Source organism: Heterodontus francisci, chromosome 16 (assembly GCF_036365525.1).
Source record: "Heterodontus francisci isolate sHetFra1 chromosome 16, sHetFra1.hap1, whole genome shotgun sequence".
NCBI lineage: Eukaryota > Metazoa > Chordata > Chondrichthyes > Heterodontiformes > Heterodontidae > Heterodontus > Heterodontus francisci.
This window is the reverse complement of record NC_090386.1, coordinates 71,436,112-71,459,263: the sequence shown is the minus strand read 5'-3', so window position 1 is coordinate 71,459,263 and position 23,152 is coordinate 71,436,112. Positions and strand designations below refer to the sequence as shown.

The 23,152-nt window shown below is 43.7% G+C and overlaps 1 protein-coding gene across 2 annotated transcripts in view; it reads left to right on the top strand.

Moving 5' to 3' along the window:
• The window catches only part of nol4lb (nucleolar protein 4-like b), a 372,518-nt gene that overhangs the window by 272,778 nt on the left and 76,588 nt on the right, over positions 1 to 23,152 (top strand). For both annotated transcript variants that reach the window (XM_068048369.1, XM_068048368.1), the window contains exons 7-8: positions 7,717 to 7,899; positions 21,802 to 21,993. In XM_068048369.1, the coding sequence (XP_067904470.1) occupies positions 7,717 to 7,899; positions 21,802 to 21,993 (375 nt within the window). The remainder of the gene's footprint in view (positions 1 to 7,716; positions 7,900 to 21,801; positions 21,994 to 23,152) is intronic.

The window sequence follows — 23,152 nt, the reverse complement described above, 5'->3', positions numbered from 1 at the left end:
TGTTGTCCATCCCAAGTTGCCCTTGAGAAGGTGGTGGTGAGCCACCGCCTTGACCACCACAGTCCGTGTGGGGTAGGTACACCATTCCAGGTAAATGGAGGGTATTCCGTCACACTTCTGATATGTGCCTTGTAGGTGGTGGAAAGGTTTTCGGGTGTTCAGGAAATGAATTACTTGCTCCAGAATACCCAGCTTCTGACCTGCTCTCATAGCCACAGTATTTACTTGGCTGGCTCCATTAAGTTTCTGGTCAATGATGCCGCTCACCCCCAGAATATTTTGATGGGGGACTCAATAATGATCATGCCATTGAATGTCAAGGGACGGTGGTTAGACTCTTTCTTGTTGGAGATGGTCATGGTCTGGCATTTGTGTGCGGCAAATGGTACTTGCCACTTAACAGCCTAAATCTGAATATTGTCCAGTTATAGAGAGATACAGCACTGAAACAGGCCCTTTGGCCCACCGAGTCTGTGCCGACCATGTTATACTAATCCTACAGTAATCCCATGTCCCCTACTACATCCCCACCTTCCTTCAATTCTCCTACCACCTACCTACACTAGGGGCAATTTACAATGGCCAATTTACCTATCAACCTGCAAGTCTTTGGCTGTGGGAGCAAACCGGAGCACCCGGCGGAAACCCGCGCAGTCACAGGGAGAACTTGTAAACTCCGCACAGGCAGTACCCAGAACTGAACCCAGGTCGCTGGAGCTGTGAGGCTGCAATGCTAACCACTGCACCGCCTTTTCTTGCTGCATATGGGCATAGACTGCTTCATTATCTGAGAAGTTGTAAATGGAACTGCACTGTGCAATCATCAGCAAACATTCCCACCTCTGGCCTTATGATGGAGGGAAGGTCATTAATGAAGCAGCTGAAAATGGCTGGGCCTAGAACACTGTCCTGAGTAACACCTGCAGTGATGTCCTGCAGCTGAGATGATTGACCTCCATCAACCATCTTCCTATGTATGACTCCAGCCAGTGGAGAGTTTTCCCCCGATTCCCATTGGCTTCAATTTTTTTTTATTTAGAGATACAGCACTGAAACAGGCCCTTCGGCCCACCGAGTCTGTGCCGACCAACAACCACCCATTTATACTAACCCTACAGTAATCCCATATTCCCTACCACCTACCTACACTAGGGGCAATTTACAATGGCCAATTTACCTATCACCTGCAAGTCTTTGGCTGTGGGAGGAAACCGGAGCACCCCGGCAAAAACCCACACGGTCACAGGGAGAACTTGCAAACTCCACACAGGCAGTACCCAGAATCGAACCCGGGTCCCTGGAGCTGTGAGACTGCGGTGCTAACCACTGCGCCACTGTGCTACTAGGGCTCCTAATATATATTAATGTATACCTAGTTTTGTAAGAAGATATTAACTAACCACTGACCACCTCCAGGCGCTTACCCATTGTCTCTCGAGATAAGGAGGCCAAAGAATATTAACTGAGCCCTGAGGCACATTCTATCACTCTGAGCAGGATACGATGAAGGAGCTAATTCATGCATAACATTTTGAATTGTGTTTGCATATATGCCGGAATTATTAGTTTGGCGGGAGGTCCCTTCAACCGGCCGAAAGGTCATTGTTGAGCCCACCTCTGCCGAGCCTGAGGTGCCAGACTGGGATTTTTCACTCCCCAGGCCTTTAATTGATCTTGGGCAGGACTTTCACCTCCTTAAGGCAGGAAGTCCCGCCTAATGAAGCTGCTGACCAATCAGCAGGCCGGCAGCTGTTAGTCCCAGCAGCACCACTGGGAGCGGTGGCCACTGCTGGGACTATACCCAGCCATCAGAAGATGATGAAGGACAGCCCCAGAGAAAAGGTAAGTTTTTAGGGTCTTGCTGGGGACATTAGGTCGGGCCCTGGCAAGGCGAGGGGTCGGTTAGGGGGGGATGGGGGAGTGTTGTGCATTGGGAGTGGTTGGGGCTTCGGGGGCAGCCCTCTGTGGCCATAGGATGCCCAATCAGGAGGGACCCCGCCTCAGCCTGCAAGAAGGCCACCTGGTTTCATCAGGCGGGCTTTTTGAGGCCTCAGCCACCCGCCAGCTGAGGGTAAAATATCTGTGGCAGCGGGCTGAGGCCCTTAAGTGCCAGTTAATTGGCCAATTAAGGGCCTTGATTGGCCTGGGACAGGTGGTCTGTTTCTCGCCTCTTCCGCCACATGTAAATTGGCAACAGCGGCGGGAGAGGTTTGGGAATGGCCCCCACCGCCTCCTACTCATTTTACTCCTCCCTGCTCCCCCCTCCACCACCAGCCTGTTCATTTAGGGGGTGTAAAATTCCAGCCATGGTCTCTGTTGGGGTGTCAATAAAAAGGGATCATGCATCTTGGAACAAATCCAGTTTACCACATTAAAATTATGATTCCTCCATTGTCAACAGTAGGTTGATTCAGTAAAGGGTAATAAATGGAAAGATGGAAACATTTAATAGTAGTTCATAGGACAACTCAATAGTCTTTTGCATCATCATAGACTGTATCATATTAGAAAAAGAACTAGCATTTGGAGTGGCACAAGATTGAATCATAATAATTGAGTTCTTCGTCATAAGTGTTTAAACATGAGAGTGCTGAGCTATGAACTTTCATGATTTGAACTCATTTGATCCCCCTGGTTTTTCTTGACCATGAAACTGACCTTCCTCTCTATTACTTAGGGTCATAGCTGGGCTTGACTAATTTTGCTAATGTAGGTTAGTCAGCCAGTGTGCACAGATTTGAAACTCAAATTCTTTAGAAGGATTGAATGAGAGAACAAGTAAAAACCACTTCAGTTACATCCTTGAGTCTTTGAATTTAAAACAGATTGATCTTGAAATGTTAATTGATAAGGTTACCAGAAAATTGCATGGGCCACAAATTGGGAGTGCCGACTTCTACATTCGAATTCCCATTACAAATACAGGGGAAACCTTGCCCATTGGGATCACATCTGAAAAATTTGGGTGCATGATTTTTCAGTCTTATTGGTTGCAAAATCATGCACGACATTTGCCCAAATTTCTGATATGCATTCCTGACTAGTGAGGCTGTCCACCTGGTGTGCAAAGTCAGAATACTTTACCTTATTTATCGTGTGTGACAGTTAATCCTGTTTATAATTATAGCACATAGGTGCAGAATGCCTCACAGACAATGCACAGCACAGTCACTGGAAAATATATTATTTGTCGTTCTTAGCTGGTGGGCTACACTACTGAAAGAAGATTATATTGTGGGAGATTGACTACTGAACTTACAATAATGCACAGCAATGTTCCCTGTAAGGGGCATGCATGTGTGGGATACAGAACAACCCAGAAGTCCTGATGAAGCGTCACTGACCTGAAATGTTAACTCTACTTCTCTGTCCACAGCTGCTGCCAGATCTGCTGAGTATTTCCAGCATTTCTTGATTTTATTTCAGAATTTATTTCAGATTTCCAGGGTGGCACAGTGGTGCAGTGGTTAGCACTGCAGCCTCACAGCTCCAGGGACCCGGGTTCGGTTCTGGGTACTGTCTGTGTGGAGTTTGCAAGTTCTCCCTGTGTCTGCGTGGGTTTCCTCCGGGTGCTTCGGTTTCCTCCCACCGCCAAAAGACTTGCAGGTGATAGGTAAATTGGCTGTTATAAATTGCCCCTCGAGTAGGTAGTTGGTAGGGCATATGGGATTACTGTAGGGTTAGTATAAAAATGGGTGGTTGTTGGTCAGCACAGACTCGGTGGGCCGAAGGGCCTGTTTCAGTGCTGTATCTCTAAATAAAAATTTTTTTTAAAATCTGCAGTATTTTGCTTTTATTACAGAAGTTATTGTGTAGGCCGGCTCATAAGTTGTCCCATTTATGAATAACGCACGTTCAATAGTGGCTGCAGACAGCAAAAAATAAATTTGTGGAACATTCAAGCACAGCAATTAAAGTTGCATTTTATCGGGTATGGTAGCATTGTGGTAAGGTTGCTGGACTAGTAATCCAGAGGCCTGGAATAATGCTTCAGAGAATTGAGTTCAGATCCCACCAAGGCAACTGGAGGAATTTAAATTCAATTAATTAATAAATCTGGAATTAAATGCTAGTCTCATTAATAATAATCGTGAAGCCACTGGATTGTCATAAAAACCCATCTGGTTTACTTATGTCCTTTGGGGAGGAAATCTGACAGCCTTATCTGGTCTGGCCTACATGTGACTCCAGACCAATAGCAATTTGTTTGACTCTTAAATGCCCTCTGAAAATGGCCTTGCAAGCCACTCAGTTCAAGGGCAATTAGAGATGAGCAATAAATCCTAGCCTTGTCAGTGATACTCACATCCCAAGAATTAATTTTAAAAAGTTGTTTGTTTTCCTATCAAAATAGCAATTTGTTGGTGTACTCACTAGGGAGCAACATTTTTATTATTGCGGTAAGAAACTAGGTGAAGGTCCAAAGTTCATTACCACCAAGGTTGAAAAGAGTTCAAGAGAAGATGGGATATGCCAGGAAATAGTAATTAAGTGATGCAAAGTTTGGCTTAAAAGACCTGTACAGTGTAAACAAGATGAAAGAATGAGGAGAGAAAAGTAGGTTAATAGTTTTGAGGTCCTGTTAAATTGGAGACTATTGATTTTAAAATGTTGATGGTTGCAAGGGAAAAAATGGATTATTTGGAGCTTAGAAGAAACCAGAGAAGAAAATTCAGGGAAGCACTGACTATTGTATCAATCGAAAACGGAGCGACAAGAAGTGAGAGAGAGGTGTCTTAGTTTAGTTTAGAGATACAGCACTGAAACAGGCCCTTCGGCCCACCGAATCTGTGCCGACCATCAACCACCCATTTATACTAATCCTACACTAATCCCATATTCCTACTACATCCCCAACTGTCTCTATATTTCCCTACCACCTACCTATACTAGAGGCAATTTATAATGGCCAATTTACCTACCAACCTGCAAGTCTTTTGGCTGTGGGAGGAAACCGGAGCACCCGGAGAAAACCCACGCAGACACAGGGTGAACTTGCAAACTCCACACAGGCAGTACCCAGAATTGAACCCGGGTCGCTGGAGCTGTGAGGCTGCAGTGCTAACCACTGCGCCACTGTGCCGCCCCAATGTTTCTATTGTGTCCAAATGTTGCTTATTTGAGGGAGGAGGTTCCCAAACCTGATATCCTTAAGCTTTATAATTACTCAGACAATGTTAATTCTGAAAAACGTCATCTTTACTCGAGAATTTGATTAACTATCAAATATGGCCCATCCTGCAATTTTACAAACAACTTCAGTGATACAGAAAGACCTAGCCTGTACTTTCACTGGGTATAGATATCATTTGGTCTTTAGGCTGCATCTACATAATAAGAGCCCATTGCCAAGCTGGTCATGCTTCCACAGGCAGTTTGCCCAATAAGAGAAACCAAATTTGGGCTGCCATAGCCCTTGGGTAAGTTCTGGGAGGGTGGAATGGGCACTACTGCTCCTGACTCCATAGGAAGGCATTTTAAAGAAAAAAAATCAAAAACAAATTTGCTTAACGGCCACAGAGATTACTGAAAAATCCTGAGTGGGGCAGACCTGGAACCCAGGGCACCAAATAAAAGTGGGGCCTACGAATTTGGCATTGGGACCAACTCCTGAACAGCTTCGCCACAGGCCATCTCACTGCTAAACTGATACACTTGCCTCCAGTTTTATGCCTGATAAATGGGTTCACTGCTTAAAAATTTCTGCTCCAGTAACTTAGAACTACCGTCCAGTTTTAAAGTAACTCTGAAGAGTAACAATTCACCTCTGGTGTATGTTGTTAATACCAGGCTGATGAAAGTTGCTTTGATTTCATGAGAAAGTGTTTGTCTGCGGAACAAGAGTAAGAAGACCCAGGATAACATCAACCGCAGGATTCAAGAAGATTAATTTTGATTCCACTCATGCCATTTTGTTGTGTATTTTTAAATAAAGCAGAAGTCTCAGTAGGTTGAGGATTCAAATTCCACTCTGCACTTGAGCATATAATCTGGGCTAAGTACTGAGAGAATATTGCATTTTCATCAAGATGCAGTGTTAAACTGATGGCCTGTCTGCCTGTTTGGCTTGTTCTTGTGGATATTAAAGCTCCCATGCACTATTCACAGAAGAGCAGTGGGTTTTTCTGGGATATTACCCCCTCAAGCAACACTGTGAGCAGATCAACTGTTCATTCGTCTCATTGCAGTTTGTGGACTTTTGCTTTGCTCAAAGTGGCTACCAAATTTGCCTGCAGAGAAGCAATGACTGCACTTTGAAATTAATCCATTGGATGTAAAATGCTTTGTGACATACTTTTCTGTTGTTGAAGGTGTTGAGAGGGTGCAGAAAAGATTCACGAGAATGGTTCCACAGATGAGGAACTTCAGTTATGTAGATAGATTGGAGAAGTTGGGATTGTTTTCCTTGGAGAAGGTTGCGAGGAGATTTAATAGAGGTAGTCAAAATCATGAGAGGTCTAGACATAGTAGATAGGGAGAAACTGTTCTTATTGATGGAGGGATCGAGAAACATAGGGTACAGATTTGAGGTAATTGGCAAAAGAAGCAATGGCAACATGAGGAAAAACTTTTTCATGCACAGGATCTGGATTGCACTGCCTGAGAGTGTGGTGGAGGCAGGTTCAATCAGGACATTCAAGAGGGAATTGGATTATTATCTGAAAAGAAAGAATGTGCATGGCTATGGGGAGAAGGCAGGGGAGTGGCACTAGATGAGTTGTTCCTTCAGAGAGCCGACACAGACATAATGGGCTAAATGCCTCTTTCCATTGCTGTAACCATTCTATGATTCTATAAAACATGCAATTATATACAAACTGAAAACAGCATCTGGAAGAAAGGTCAATGTTTGGATGGTATCCTTCATTGGGATTCCTGAATATCAATGTGGTGTTTTCTTTCAGTTGTTGTGTGATCTACTCTTCACTTCCAACATTTCCTGTTTTTGTTTCAGATTTTGAGAATTTGTATAAAAATAAATGTTTTCCTCCTTTTCCTCACAGTATTCCTCCTTCCTTTCCTCCTCACCATTATATATTAACTGTTTCCAGGGTGGCCAGTCACCTTGTGAAAGTGTCCATTTTTCATACATGAACCTGGACAGTAGCATGGGTAGGTTATTTGATAGTGAGGAGTTTCGTGATTCTGCCCTCACCCAGCAACCACACCACACTCCAGAAAGGATTTCTGAATAGAAATCAAGAATGGGACTCCTGGACAATTATTTTCTCCCTCTTTGTCCCACAATGAGGATAATTGTCACATCCTTACCATTAACTTAGCTGAGGTGACAAAGTCAACACAGACTAGGGATTAAATACAGTACATTTCTGATTTATTCGGTCGAGCATTTCACTGTCTTAACTAGCTGAGCCATTAGTAGAACCTGCATATTTCATTTTATACCTCCTATATTTGACTTTTGCATTGGCTTGACCATTGACGTCAGAGTAACAAATTATGAACAATTAAAACATTTGGATTTAGAGTAGAAACGTAACTGGTGAAAAGCTCATTGTGTGTGTGTGTCAGTTACAAATCAATACCAGTAAATGAAAATATCTCTTAGATCCTGATTCTATTAGGTATATACTATTATACTGAGTGGGTGGAGACCATGCACTTAAATTGATTAGACTATATATTGATGAAGACCAACAAAATGGGTATGACTGCTTAAAAAGCTAAAGTAAAATCTGATGATTTTTATTCCAGTCTCCACCCTACAGCTCAGGAAGTTACGACGCTGGCAGAAATGAGCTTTCAGGAAGTTGCCCAGAGGACCTGTCGATCAGCAGGGGTGGGGACGACGATGATGACGATCATGATGACCATGAAGACAATGAGAAGATTAATGACTCTGAGGGAATGGATCCTGAGCGGCTGAAAGCCTTCAATGTAAGAATAATTTATTGGTTCTTGTATACAGTTTCAAGGCAGTCCTGTGGAAAGTCTGACCTACAGACTCCCAACACAGCTGCAATCTTTTTAAATACATCACCCTTATTAACTGACTTGTGCAGTATAACCCATAGAAAAGAATTTAAACCCTTAGACTTAATTTATTTGCTCATTGGGTTTTCACTAAAATAAAGCTAGATTGTCACTAGAGTAAAGCTGAAGCAACATTTTCATCAATAGATGCCAGTCCTTCCTCGACCTGTGGAAAGGCAAGGCTAAAGCTGATGCTGGAATAGTTCCTACCCAGACCTAATATATTTCCTGTGTTTCAGGACTCGGCATTGTCTAGAATTAGCCAGAAATTGCTGGTAGCACTGACCCTTTGATTTTTGTTCCTATAACTCCAATTAGATTTTGTAATGTTTGTTTTAAGTCCACTAGGTCATGATTGTAACTGCTTTCAGCAACTAATTCTGAGTTATTGAGGTGATCATCAACTGAGGTGATGATGTCACTGCAGAATGATCATGTCACTCCTGCAGACTTGATCAGCACTGCTTCATACAGTGTCACATATTAGTAGATATTGGAAACAATAATTAGGAGTGGATACAACTTTAGCTATGCAAATAACAAGAAACTGAAAATGCTGGGTATCTGATTCTGAATTAAAACAGAAAATGTTGGAAATGTAGGTCAAAACACATCTACAAGGAGAAAAGGTAAATTAGATTAGAGCTACAGCACTGAAACAGGCCCTTCGGCCCACCGAGTCTGTGCCGACCATCAACCACCCATTTATACTAATCCTACACTAATCCCATATTCCTACCAAACATCACCACCTGCCCCTGTATTTCCCTACCACCTACCTATACTAGTGACAATTTATAATGGCCAATTTACCTATCAACCTGCAAGTCTTTTGGCTTGTGGGAGGAAACCGGAGCACCCGGAGAAAACCCACGCAGACACAGGGAGAACTTGCAAACTCCACACAGGCAGTACCCAGAATCGAACCCGGGTCCCTGGAGCTGTGAGGCTGCGGTGCTAACCACTGCGCCACTGTGCCGCCCTTAGGGTGTGGTCTCTCTCAAAACTGCCAGTTTCGACAAAAGATCGATACACAAATTATTAACCCACCTATCTTTTATAGATGCTGATGGGCCTGTTCTAGCATTTTCTGCTTTATTTGATATACTTTAGCTGGCTGGCTGATTAGATATGATGCAAGGTATAAGCTGGTGTATTCTGACAACTTTCAATCGTTATTGGAGTAAATATTAATTCCAGAATGACTTCTGTTAGGATATTTGTGTTCCTATTTATTATAACTGATTTACAACTAGACTTTACTTTGGCATTGTGCACCTATATCCAATTTGACTGTTGTGTGTGACTACTAGCCTTTCTGTGAGTTTAGTGTCCCCTAACAGAGTTTAATTTATCTGAACCTCAACCAGACTTTGAGCTAGCCTGTTTGGCTCAGCTACCCAAGCTTAGTATACATGAATTGAACTAGAGCTATGATTTATGTTGGCTAAGTTTAGCTAAGCTAAACCTGTTTTAGTTGAGCTGAACCACAATCTGGCTTCACATCAGCTCCTTTTGGCTTAGACTTGGATGTCAAGAGGTTCAATTCCAAATTGGCAAAGATCTAAGTTTTCATGTGATGGCAATTCCAGTTGATTTGAGTTGAGCTGGAATGCATCAGAGTGGTTTGCTCAATTGTATCTAGCACAGTTCTGGAGGACTTAGTCAGATTGGACATTCTTTCATCACCAATTCCAAACTTGTACAGGTCAACTCTATTATGATAATGTCAAGTGCTACTGCATATTTCAGAATGCAGTATAAACTAAGAAATTATAGTGGCTATCTTTTCTAATGTTCAATGTTAACAAAGGAAGCCATGGGGAGAAATTTGGTGCAGAGGCAGTACTATGGCAACCTTACCTCAGAAATTAGAATGACACTTGAAGGGAAGAAGAAAGAACTTCCTGTTGAAATGGTTGAAGCAAAATACAGTTAGGTGGATTTTGTCTTTATGCTAACATCGTTGCTGCATTACTGCTTCTGGCAATCCAGGATATGGGTGACTACAATTCACATGGATGAACCTCAATGGGTGGACTTTTTGCTAAGTTTTGTCAGGCTGTTTTACCACAGAGGCATCATAGCCTGATCCTATTCTTAGCCGATGGCCACATGGTACACAGGATAGCAATCAGAAGCAGCAACCTCAGATAATTTTTCCAGCCCTAACCCAAAGGCACTGAGGCCAATTGTAGTACCCCTACTCTTGAACCTATGACCCTCCTAGTCCATCTCAGTTACTCACCAAATTGTTAGGGATGAAGTTTAATAATTTGCTATTCCAAACATGCAAGAGCTATAACTATAAGCATACTAACAATGACAGACAAGAAGAGACCTCTGTTCCATCCATACTGTCCCACATAATTGTGAAACTTTGTCTATCATAATATATATCCGTTCCACATCCATTGCCTGGGTGAGGCAAAAAAGACAGATAAAAACCCAGCCAGTTCGAGGGTATGACCTAGGAAATTCCTCTCTGACCACCCCTCCATCCATGCTGATTAAAACTATTCCAGGAGATTAATCTGATAATTCCTTTTCATACCTGCCTTTTGTAAGAGATGATCACAGCCCCAGCCAGAAACAGGTCCAGCTCTAACTTGAAGGAATTCAATAAATCAGAGCACATTGCACCAGCCAACAGCCTGTTCCAGAAGTTGACTATTCTATTGAAAAAGAACTACCTCCTGACATCGAACCTAGGTCTGGTCTTATACATTTTAAAATTATAACCCCTGTTCCTCCCTAACCTATTTAATTGGAACTAATTGTCAACTCAAAAACAATCTATTCTCATCATCATCTTATAAACCTTAATCAGATCACCCCCAAGTCTATGGCTGGAATTTTATGCCCCCCTCCCCCAAAAAGAGCAGGATGGTGACGGGGTTGGGGTCATAAAATGGAGCGGGAGGTTCGGGGGGCCCTTCCCGACACGCTGCCGCCTCCGCCACCATTTTACGTGGGGCGGTGGTGGCGAAAAACGGGGCGTCCACCCCAGCTAATCAAGGCCCTTAAGTGGCCGGTTAACGGCCACTTAAGGGCCTCTGCCGCTGCCACAGTGATTTTACCGGTGGCCAGTCGGTTGGCCCAGGCCCGAGAGAAACCGTCTGACAAAAGCAGGTGGCCTTCTGACGGCCTGGGGGGTGGGCGGTGGGGGGAGAGCGGAGGGCTGCCCCCGCTGCCTCAAACACCCCCAACACGCCCCCACCCCTGTCCCCCCAATTGACCATGCTTGCCTCGCCGTGGCCTGACTGATCACCTCCAGTGAGGCCCCAAAAACGTACCTTTGTTCTGGGGCTCCCCGACATCATCCTTCCGATGGCTGGGTTGCAGTCCCAGCAGTGGCTACCGTTGCGAGTGGCACTGCCGGGACAGAGAACTGCAGGTCTGCTGGTTGGCCAGCAGCTCCATTAGGCATGACCTCCTGCCTCAATGAGGTGGAAGTCCCGCCTTAGACTAATTCAAGGCCTGGGGATCGAAAAATGCGTTCTGGATCCCCAGGCCAAGCGGAGGTGGGTTCACCACCGACTTTCAGTTGGTGGACGGCTCCCGTCCGCCAAGGATAAAATTCCAGCCTATGCTTCTCTAAAGTGTAGAGTCCCAACTCTTTTAGCCTATCTTGATAATTAATATAAAAGCAAAATACTGCAGATGCTGGAAATCTGAAATAAAGACATGCTGGAAATACTCAGCAGCTCTGGCAGCATCTGTGGAGAGAGAAGCAGAGTTAACGTTTCATATGCTTTAATCTGGAAGTTAATCTTGTAGCACTTCTCTGTACCCTTTCCAGAGCCTCAATAGCACCCACCATGTGAGGAGACCAAAACTGGACACAGTAATCCAACTGAGGCCTGATCAAGGTCTTGTACAAGGGCAGAATAGTAAGCTTTGTCTTATAGTCACTTGTCCTATAAATGCACCCCCAAAACCTATTTGCTCCAGCTATTGTTAAACAGCATTGCACATGATGCGCTAGGACACCCAGATCTCTTTCCTTCTCCACCTTCTTTAATGTTTTTCCTTGAAGGATGTATGTATATTGAGCATTCGCCCTGCACTTTTCCAAATTGCACATCACAACTAGTGTATAGCCCATAGTGGAAGGAGCACCTATAAATATATCTGTTCATATGACGTTTTGAGAGTGTTCGTCACACTCCAGATGCCACATTTTGTATGGGACAAAAAATCACAACTGAACAATTTTATAGGAGAGAGAAAGAAACAGTTTTTCCGACTGTTTTATTTCTGATTTTAAGATAACCTAGAGAGATTATTGAAGTTGCTGCACTGCTGCAAATCATGTCTAAAAGGTTAAGAATTGGTGCTAATAGTACTTATATTTCTTGCATCAGTTAAACAAAGAACAAAGAACAGTACAGCACAGGAACAGGCCATTCGGCCCTCCAAGCCTGCGCCGATCTTGATGCCTGCCTAAACTAAAACCTTCTGCACTTCCGGGGCCCATATCCCTCTATTCTCATCCTATTCATGTATTTGTCAAGATGCCTCTTAAACGTCGCTATCGTACCTGCTTCCACCACCCCCCGGCAGCAAGTTCCAGGCACTCACCACTCTCTGTGTAAAGAACTTGCCTCGCACATCCCCTCTAACCTTTGCCCCTCTCACCTTAAACCTATGTACCCCAGTAACTGACTCTTCCACCCTGGGAAAAAGCTTCTGACTATCCACTCTGTCCATGCCGCTCATAACTTTGTAAACCTCTATCATGTTGCCCCTCCACCTCCGTCGTTACAGTGAAAACAATCCAAGTTTATCCAACCTCTCCTCATAGCTAATGCCCTCCAGACCAGGCAACATCCTGGTAAACCTCCTCTGTACCCTCTCCAAAGCCTCCACGTCCTTCTGGTAGTGTGGCCACCAGAATTGCACGCAATATTCGAAGTGTGGCCTAACTAAAGTTCTGTACAGCTGCAGCATGACTTGGCAATTTTTATACTCTATGCCCCAACCGATGAAGGCAAGCATGCCATATGCCTTCTTGACTACCTTATCCACCTGCGTTGCCAATTTCAGTGACCTGTGGACCTGTACGCCCAGATCTCTCTGCCGATCAATACTCCTAAGGGTTCTGCCATTTACTGTATACTTCCCACCTACATTAGACCTTCCAAAATGCATTACCTCACATTTGTGCGGATTAAATTCCATCTGCCATTTCTCCGCCCAAGTCTCCAACCGATCTATATCCTGCTGTATCCTCTGACAATCCTCATCACTATCCGCAACTCCACCAACCTTTGTGTCGTCCGCAAACTTACTAATCAGACCAGCTACATTTTCTTCCAAATCATTTATATATACTACAAACAGCAAAGGTCCCAGCACTGATCCCTACGGAACACCACTAGTCACATCCCTCCATTCAGAAAAGCACCCTTCCACTGCTACCCTCTGTCTTCTATGACAGAGCCAGTTCTGTATCCATCTTGCCAGCTCACCTCTGATCCCGTGTGACTTCACCTTTTGCACCAGTCTGCCATGAGGGACCTTGTCAAAGGCTTTACTGAAGTCCATATAGATAACATCCACTGCCCTTCCTTCATCAATCATCTTCGTCACTTCCTCAAAAAACTCAATCAAATTAGTGAGACACGACCTCCCCTTCACAAAACCATGCTGCTTCTCGCTAATAAGTCCATTTGTTTCCAAATGGGAGTAAATCCTGTCCCGAAGAATCCTCTTTAATAGTTTCCCTACCACTGACGTAAGGCTCACCGGCCTATAATTTCCTGGATTATCCTTGCTACCCTTCATAAGCAAAGGAACAACATTGGCTATTCTCCAGTCCTCTGGGACCTCACCTGTAGCCAATGAGGATGCAAAGATTTCTGTGAAGGCCCCAGCAATTTCTTCCCTTGCCTCCCTCAGTATTCTGGGGTAGATCCCATCAGGCCCTGGGGACTTATCTACCTTAATGCTTTGCAAGACACCCAGCACCTCCTCCTTTTTGATAATGAGATGACTGAGACTATCTACGCTCCCTTCCCTCGGCTCATCATCCACCAAGTCCTTCTCCTGGTGAATACTGATGCAAAGTACTCATTTCGTACCTCGCCCATTTCCTCTGGCTCCACACATAGATTCCCTTCTCTGTTCTTGAGTGGGCCAACCCTTTCCCTGGTTACCCTCTTACTCTTTATATACGTATAAAAAGCCTTGGGATTTTCCTTAATCCTGTTTGCCAATGACTTGTCATGATCCCTTTTAGCCCTCCTGACTCCTTGCTTAAGTTCCTTCCTACTGTCTTTATATTCCTCAAGGGATTCGTCTGTTCCTAGCCTTCCAGCTCTTATGAATGCTTCCTTTTTCTTTTTGACGAGGCTCACAATATCCCGCGTTATCCAAGGTTCCTGAAACTTGCCAAACTTATCCTTCTTCCTCACAGGAACATGCTGGTCCTGGATTCTAATCAACTGACGTTTGAAAGACTTCCACATGTCAGATGTTGATTTACCCTCAAACAGCCGCCCCCAATCTAAATTCTTCAGTTCCTGCCGAATATTGTTATAAATAGCCTTCCCCCAATTTAGCACCTTCACCTGAGGACTACTCTTATCCTTATCCACAAGTACCTTGAAACTTACGGAATTATGGTCACTGTTCCCGAAATGCCCCCCTACTGAAACTTCGACCACCTGGCCGGGCTCATTCCCCAATACCAGGTCCAGTACGGCCCCATCCCTGGTTGGACCATCTACATATTGTTTCAAGAAGCCCTCCTGGATGCTCCTTACAAATTCTGCCCCATCCAAGCCCCTCGCACTAAGTGAGTCCCAGTCAATATTGGGGAAGTTAAAATCACCGACCACTACAACCCTGTTACCTTTACATCTTTCCAAAATCTGTCTACATATCTGCTCCTCTGCCTCCCACTGGCTGTTGGGAGGCCTGTAGAAAACCCCCAACATCGTGACTGCACCCTTCCTATTCCTGAGCTCCACCCATATTGCCTCGCTGCATGACCCCTCCGAAGTGTCCTTCCGCAGTACAGCTGTGATATTCTCCTTAACCAGTAATGCAACTCCCCCACCCCTTTTACATCCCCCTCTATCCCGCCTGAAGCTTCTAAATCCCGGAACATTTAGCTGCCAATCCTGTCCTTCCCTCAACCAAGTTTCTGTAATAGCAACAACATCATAGTTCCAAGTACTAATCCAAGTTCTAAATTCATCTGCCTTACCTGTTATACTTCTCGCATTGAAACAAATGCACTTCAGACCACCAGTCCCGCTGTGCTCCGCAACATCTCCCTGCCTGCTCTTCCTCTTAGTCTTACTGGCCTTATTTATTAGTTCCCCCTCATTTATTTCACTTGCTGTCCTACTGCTCTGGTTCCCACCCCCCTGCCACACTAGTTTAAACCCTTCCGAGGCAATTGTTGCATCATCAGTAACATATCTAGGTTCATATCGGACAAATGCAAAGAGCACATTAGTGGTGGAATAGAAAATTTAATGCAGGTGAATTTTAAAGGAATGGGAAGAGAACAATTCTGAAAGTCTGAAATGGCATATCAACCCATTAGTAGCCTATACCAAGGCTGAAGCGGTAGGGCATGAAAAATGACAAATAGAAATGAAGAAAAGGAAAACCCCAAGTGCCAGCTTAAGGCTGCAGCTGAGTGGTCCTGTCACTGTCTGTGCCAGCCTTATAAGGCACATAGCTAGCAGGTGTCCATGCAGTACATAACACAGCATGAAGACACTTCCCCACCATTAGGTGCCACAATGACTGCAAATATAGTTAAAGGCATCTTGGCGGGTTGGCTGATAATCATCCTGCCATGCTTGTCTTCATGCGACACCATGTAAAGCATGGCATGCTGTTATTGGGATACTTCTGAAGAATAGTCCAGCTTAAAGGTGAGTCAGACCTTCACACACCTATGAGCCTGCTATCACAACCTGACTTGAGCATTTGAGCCTGCACGTGCACTCATTGCCTGCCAAATTGAGATATGGTTGCCTTTGACTACAGATGTGGGTGTGTGAGTACCAGGTGGAGGCATAAACAACCTCTTGTGCAATCCTTGCATCCTTCTATTGGACTTCCTGTTTTACTTCCAAGCATCTCAGATCGAGATTTCCCAATGGGATATCCATTGTTGCCATTAATAGTTCTTTGGCCAAAAATACATAAATCTAAAAGAATTGGCAGTAAGGCTCATGAAAACCTTAGTGCCAGGAGAAAAAAAAAATAGGCCAGAAAGAGCCTCAAAACTGCTCAAGAATCTTCTATAATAAAAACAGAAAATGCTGGAAATATTCAGCGAGTCAGGCAGAATCTGTGGAGAGAGAAACAGAGTTAATGTTTCAGGTTGATGACCTTTTGTGAAGGCCATGTCAACCACTTTCACTGTAACTGCTGGACCAGAAGATTTCTCTGCTGCTTGTCTTGCTAATTGCTGGATGTATTTTCACAAAGCTCCACAATGAGATTTTGACGCCCATTATAAGGATAGGCTATATATTATTCACAAGTGTTTAGAGCAACTTGTATGCTTTGCTGCAAAACGGTTTTAGAGTGTACACTATTGTCGTTTCTACAAAGATTCCAGAGTAGTTTGGGCCTTCAACTTTAAGCCTAACGTAAAAAAAAAACTTTGAATAAAAACTTGAGGAAAAAAAGCAACTGAATGCATATGGTTGTTAAAATTATAAAGTCTTCAAATATTTTTTTTAAAAGTTTAAACAGACATTTGCAAAGCTAGATTTATCTCCCATATTGCTGGGATTTAAATCCCTGCTATACCACTGCAGAAACTCTGGATCTTCCCTTCATGGAGCAGTGAAAACCTAAGGGACAGTCATCCCTTAATGGCTAGTTCAGATCGGCACTGATAGTTGACTGGTGCCCAACTCACAGTCAGCCAGTGTGTGGCTCAAAAAGACCAAGGAAAAGGGAAAAGCTGGAGGGAGTCTTACCCTCAAGGTAAACAGAAATGAAAAGGTACATTCTGTAATCGGGGACTTTATGAATTAAAGGACTTTAGTGGTTAACTTTCTAAGAGACCTACAGTATTAATACACATGAGAACAAACAAATAATTCTCTTAAAATAGTTTGATTTACTTTCTTTGCAGAGCTAGAATATAAACATATTTATGTCAATATTTACAAAAATAATATTATGTAAAACATGAATTACATTAAGCAAGCAAATAAATTAAAGTACACCAAACTTTGTACAAAAATTTGCTGTTTAAACTAAATTTTTTATACATAGAGGGCTGGATTTTACCAGGCATCCGACGCCGTACTCTGTGATGCGGGGGGCCAGAAGATTGCTCCGGGAGAGGCCAACCACAGAGTCCGATGCTGGGAGGGCCAGGCCCAATCTTCACGGTGACGGCGAGGCTCCTTGGTTGCACCCCTGCCCCCCCCCCCCCCCCCCCCACCTCCGTCGCTAGGCGACGGGACTTGGCTTTGCATATTTAAAGCAGCACAATGAATACATTTAAATAAACTTACTTGGGATCTTACGGGCACGCCGCATTCTTCAGTGCGGCAGACCGCACTCTTGCGCCTTCACCTCCCCGTCTGGAGAAAACAGGCATGATACTGGTGCGGAGTGGGGGTAGTTAAGATTTTTGGGGTGGGGGGGCAGAGTCAAATACCCGTCATGAGTGTAGGGGATGGTGGGAAGGGGTGAACTTTAAACTTTGTACAGTTTTGGGGGTAAAGGTCATATTTGTAAGGTAAGCATTTTGGGGGGAAGGGCAAATACTTAATTTAATTGTTATTCAGGGGGTGGAAAAGGGGCGTTAGAATTTTTCATTTGGTACATTTTGGGAAGTGTTTCTTTAAAAATTTAAATTAACCGGCAGGGCGGGCTGCCTTTTAAAAATGGCGCCAGCACCTGCGCATAGGCAGCTGACACCATTGCCAACTTTGGACAGTCCCTCCACTCCACATGATTTTGGGGGCAAGGGTGTTGGCCAACCAAAGTTTTTAAATGAGCTACCGCGCGGTAGATCGCGACGGCTCTGCAGCGTGCGACCCACATGTATGGGCCACCATTTGTTTCTTCAAATCCAGCACATAGTTTGTGACTTAGAGTCAGGATAGCATTTACAGTGCAGAAGGAGGCCGTTCGGGCCCATCAAGTTCATGCCGGCACTCCACGGAGCTATCCACTCTTCCCCACTCCCCCCTCTCTATCCCTGTAGCCCTGCAAGTTTATTTCATTCAAGTGTCAATCCAATTTCCTTTTGAAATTATTGATTGTCTCCACTTCTACCATCCTTGTGGGCAGCAAGTTCCAGGTCATTACCACTCACTGTGCACTGTCTGAGAGTGTAGTGGAGGCAGATTCAATTGCGGTCCTCAAAAGAGAACTGGATAATTATCTGAAGAGAAAAAATCTGCAGGGCTACTGGGAAAAGGCAGGGAGTGGGACTAGATGAATTTCTCTTGGAGAGAGCTGGCACAGACACGACAGGCCGATTAGTCGCCTGTGCTGTAACCATTCTATGATTCTAAGCGTAGCTGGTCTTTCCAGTACCTCTAGCCTCTCAATTTTCACCCCGTCCATTACCTCCACCATCTCCGTTTCTACTGCTATTTCGTCAGCATCCTTTTTCTTAGTAAACACCGATACAAAGTGCTCATTAAGTATTCTAGAGTTGCCTTGCACCCCTATTTATATATCACCCTCTTTGTCCCTAATGGCCCCCACCCAGCCTCTTACTACCCACTTACCATTTACATGCTGGGAAAAAAATTTGGGGCTCTCTTTTATGTTGTTTGCCATTCTATTCTTCTATTCTCTCTTTGCCAGTTTTATTTTCCTCTTCACCTCTCTACTCAATTGTATTTGACCTGGTTCTCCCTTGAAGAATCCACCTGACATGCATCATATACCCTTTTTTATGTTTGATCATTTTCTCTATCTTCCTTGTCATCCAAGGAGCCCTGGCTTTGGTTCCCTTACCTTTCACCCTTGTTGCAATGTACCTGGCTTGTACCTGAAACATCTTAAAGATCACCCATTGTTCTGTTACAGTTTTTCCTGTCTGTCGTTAGTTCCATTTTACCCTGGCTAGATCCCCTCTCATCCCATTGAAGTTAGCCCTCTTCCAATTTCGACGTTCTACTTTAGATTGTTCCTTGCTCTTCTCCATTATTAGTCTAAACCTTATGATACGATGTTCACTCTTACCCACGTATTCCCCCATAAACACTTGGTCCACTTGGCCCATCTCATTTCCCAGCACCAGATCCAGCAATGCCTCCTTTCGAGTTGGATCGAGAACATACTGGTCAAAGAAGTTTTCCTGAACACATTTCAGAAATTTCTCCCCCTCCTTACCCTTTACTCTAATACTATCCCAATCGAGAAGCCAAGTGGCCTCTTTCTGTTCCGTAAACTTTCTCTGATATTTGGGTCATTAAAGTACCTCAGTATCCCCACTCTATATTTCATGCACAGCTCTATGATTTTCCTGCAGATTTGCTCCTCTATCTCTCTCTTACTAGTTGGAGGCCTATAGAATTCCCCGCAGAAACGTGATCATCCTCTTTTTGCTTCTCAACTCTAACCAAATGGATTCTGTCCTTGCCCCCTTCAAGAACATCCGCTCTTTCCAACACCACAATATCTTCCCTGATCAGTACTGTGCCCCCCACCTCCCTTTTTTCCTTCCCTATTTTTCTGAACACTTTGTATCCATGAATATTAAGCACCCAATCCTCACCATTTTTAAGCCACATTTCCGTTATTGCCACTACATCATATTTCCCCATGGCTATATGTGCTTGTAGCTCGCTAATCTTATTCACCACAGTTTGTGCGTTTATATGCACACATTGTAAACCTGTCTTTGTATTGCGAGAAGTCCTTCTTTGTCTGCTCCTATCTAATATGGCACTATTCCCTTCTCTAGTACTAACACTCTCACATTGTGAATCTTATTCCTTTTTTCTACTTCTATATGCTGGTGCCCATCCTCCTGCCAATTGAGTTTAAACTCTCCCCAACCACACTAGTGACCCTCCCCACAAGGACATTGATCCCATTCCTGTTGAGGTGCAACCCATTTCTTTTTAATAGGTGTCTCCTGTCCCAGAAGTGGTCCCATTGCCCCAAGGGTCTGCAGCCATCTCTCCTGTACCATGCCTCAAGCCACGCATTAATCCTCCCGGGGAGGTAACACACCATGTGGGACTCATGATGGTGGTTATAGAAACGCCTGTCTGTCCCCCTAACTATGGGATTTCCTATAATGACTGCATTTCTCCTTTTCCCTCCAGTGCAGTCCCTTGACCATTGGTGCCATGGACTGAACTGCACTCCTTCAATGTGTCATCATTCCCAGCCCAGCAGTCTCCAAAGCTGGGTATCAGTTTGACAGTGGCACCCCACCCCCAAATACTCCTGCACCTCCTGCCTATTTCTACAATTCCAGATGGCCACCCATCTACTATCCTGAACTCTCACTGCCGGTGGGATGACCACCTCCTGGAATGTACGATCCAGGAAGCTCTCATGCTCCCTGATGCTTCGGAGCGACTGCAGCTGCCCCACAAGCTCGGAAATCCTGAGCTCAAGCTGAAGCAACTGGAAACACTTCCTACACATGTGGTTCCCCCAAGCCACATGAAGTGTCCTGAAGTTCCCTCATGGCGCAGGAAGTGCAAGCAACAGGTCTCAGGTGTCCATCTTTGGTTTTAAAACAAACTCTATTCCCTGTTTTAGAATCTAGTTGGCACCTTATTTAAACTATTAATTTTAATTATTATCATTGTCTAGATCTAAACTTAGCGTCAGTTTACAGCAATACTTATTTCTATCACCCTCTTAAATGATTTGGGTTGACATCAAACCAATATTTAAAATTAGTGCCAATATGCGAGAAGTATTTTACACAATGAATTTTTTAACTTGTTTCATCTGCATGTCTCTGTACTTCCACCTCCACACAATTTTAGCTGCATTTTGCATTTTCCCTGTCTTTAGCAAGGAATTTCTGTTCAAAACAGCGCAAGAAAACAGCCTAGTCAGTTCCTGCCTGATCTCGACTATCATTTGGTTTCACCTTATTAGCACCATGGTCTTCAAGTAACTTATCTATGTTCGGAGATAAAGGACAGAAAGTTATATCTTACTGATTGAAACAACAAGGTATCTGATAGAAAATGGGACAGCCATGTTCACGGAAATACATTTTTCTTCAAAAAGATACCTGTCCTTTAAAAATATAATCCCTGGTTCCAAATGAAGTGACATGGAGTTGCCCACTGTTATTGTATCTTCAACCCAGTGATGAAACTAAAATAGAGAAAGCAGTCGGTGGGATCAGTAAAGCAAAGTACAACTTTGAAAATGTGCACATTTAGAAATGGGATGGAATAGCAACATTAATAAGGTACCTTTAATGCAAGAAAATATCACAGGGCACATCAGAACTAAGGGCTAGATTGGAGGTTTTAAGCAGTTTTTTTTTAAACTATCCACGTGCAATCTTTTTGTTAAAAAAAAGTTGGATTTGTGGCTCCAGGAGAATACTGATGTAAGATTTCATATGGATATATGAACTCAGTCGTGTGCTACTGTTGCACAGTAGCAAATTTCACCTCAGTAGCAGCTACAACCCAATATTTATTCTGGACAGGACTTCTAAAATAGCTTCAGAAGCTGATTTAGTGTGGTGTGAATCATTTGACAATAGAACCTCCTCAGCATGCCCACCACAGCCAAAACAGGAAAAAAATTAGTTTTAATAATATTTAATAATATTTATGACTTTTTTTAATGTTCTTTTTCCAACAGATGTTTGTGAGGCTGTTTGTTGATGAAAATCTTGACCGAATGGTTCCCATTTCAAAACAGCCCAAAGAAAAGATTCAAGCTATCATTGAGTCTTGCAGCCGACAGTTCCCTGAATTTCAGGAGCGAGCTCGGAAGCGCATTCGCACTTACCTCAAGTCCTGCAGGCGAATGAAAAAAAATGGCATTGAACTGGTGAGAGGCATTCAAAGTAAATTTGGATTTCAGCATGTCCTATTAGACAGGCTATTTACAAAACTGGAGTAATATAATAACAATGTATTTGCATCTTGCAACATGAATATATATTCAATGGGGCAATTCCTGTTGGAATATATATTATTTTAAAAGCTTTATAATTTTTTTGCAATGTGTATTTAAAATACATCCTTGTCTGACAAGGGGATACTTCCTTTTATATTGTTAGTCTTAACACACACCTAATGCAGCTGGCGTCGCCCCCTCTAGGTTACCTGCAGTCACAGATGTGATGGTGAACTTACTGTGTGAGACACTGAACCACAGACTGTCTGGGGAGAGGGTTCAGACTTTAGATAGCTGTAAGCCCAGATCAGAAGTAGCTGGGTATTAATGATTTTACTGCTAACAATGCCAACCGAGACATACCGAGTTTATCTAGAGATGGTTGCTTTCTATTTTGATTTGAAAATGATGTGTAGTCCCTAAAGCTTGTACATGACAGAAATTTAATTTTGATCATTCTAGCAAATACTATCTTTGTACTTAATATCTTTTCAAAATAGAAATTGATCTGAAATTGGAAGTTATCCATTGATGAATAAAAGCATTTATTTAAAATAATTTTAAAAGTCACAAAATAATTCTTATTTTGAATAACTTGACATTTTGGGGGAATTTTAACCCCTTTCCACAATCCCCGCAACCTGGCAGGAACTAAACGGGGAGGACAGTTTAAAATGAAGTGGCAGCTTTACCCACTGGCCTCCTCTCCCCTCCCCCCCCCCCCCCCCAAACCTCCTGACTGCTGTTTCAAATTGCAGAGTCCAAGGACACCTGCCTGAGGCAGGCAAGATCCTTGCAGATCGGGTTCTGATGACATCATCAGGGCCTGACTGCATTATTACCCCCAAGCCTATGCACATCAGTTTTTGTTCCTTCCCCACTAGGCCAAGCCTTCTAGGAACAGGAGGTGGGGCCAGAAGATGCCCAACAAGGTAAGCTTTTTAAAAAAATTTCTTGCACACCTTGGGCAGAATTTAATGCTGCTGTTTAATGCGGGTATGGTGGCGTGGGGGGACGGAGAATCGTGATGGAACCGTCCGCCCGGAATTCTGGCGTCATGACGTCAGTTCCAGATTTTGTCAGCGCGGAA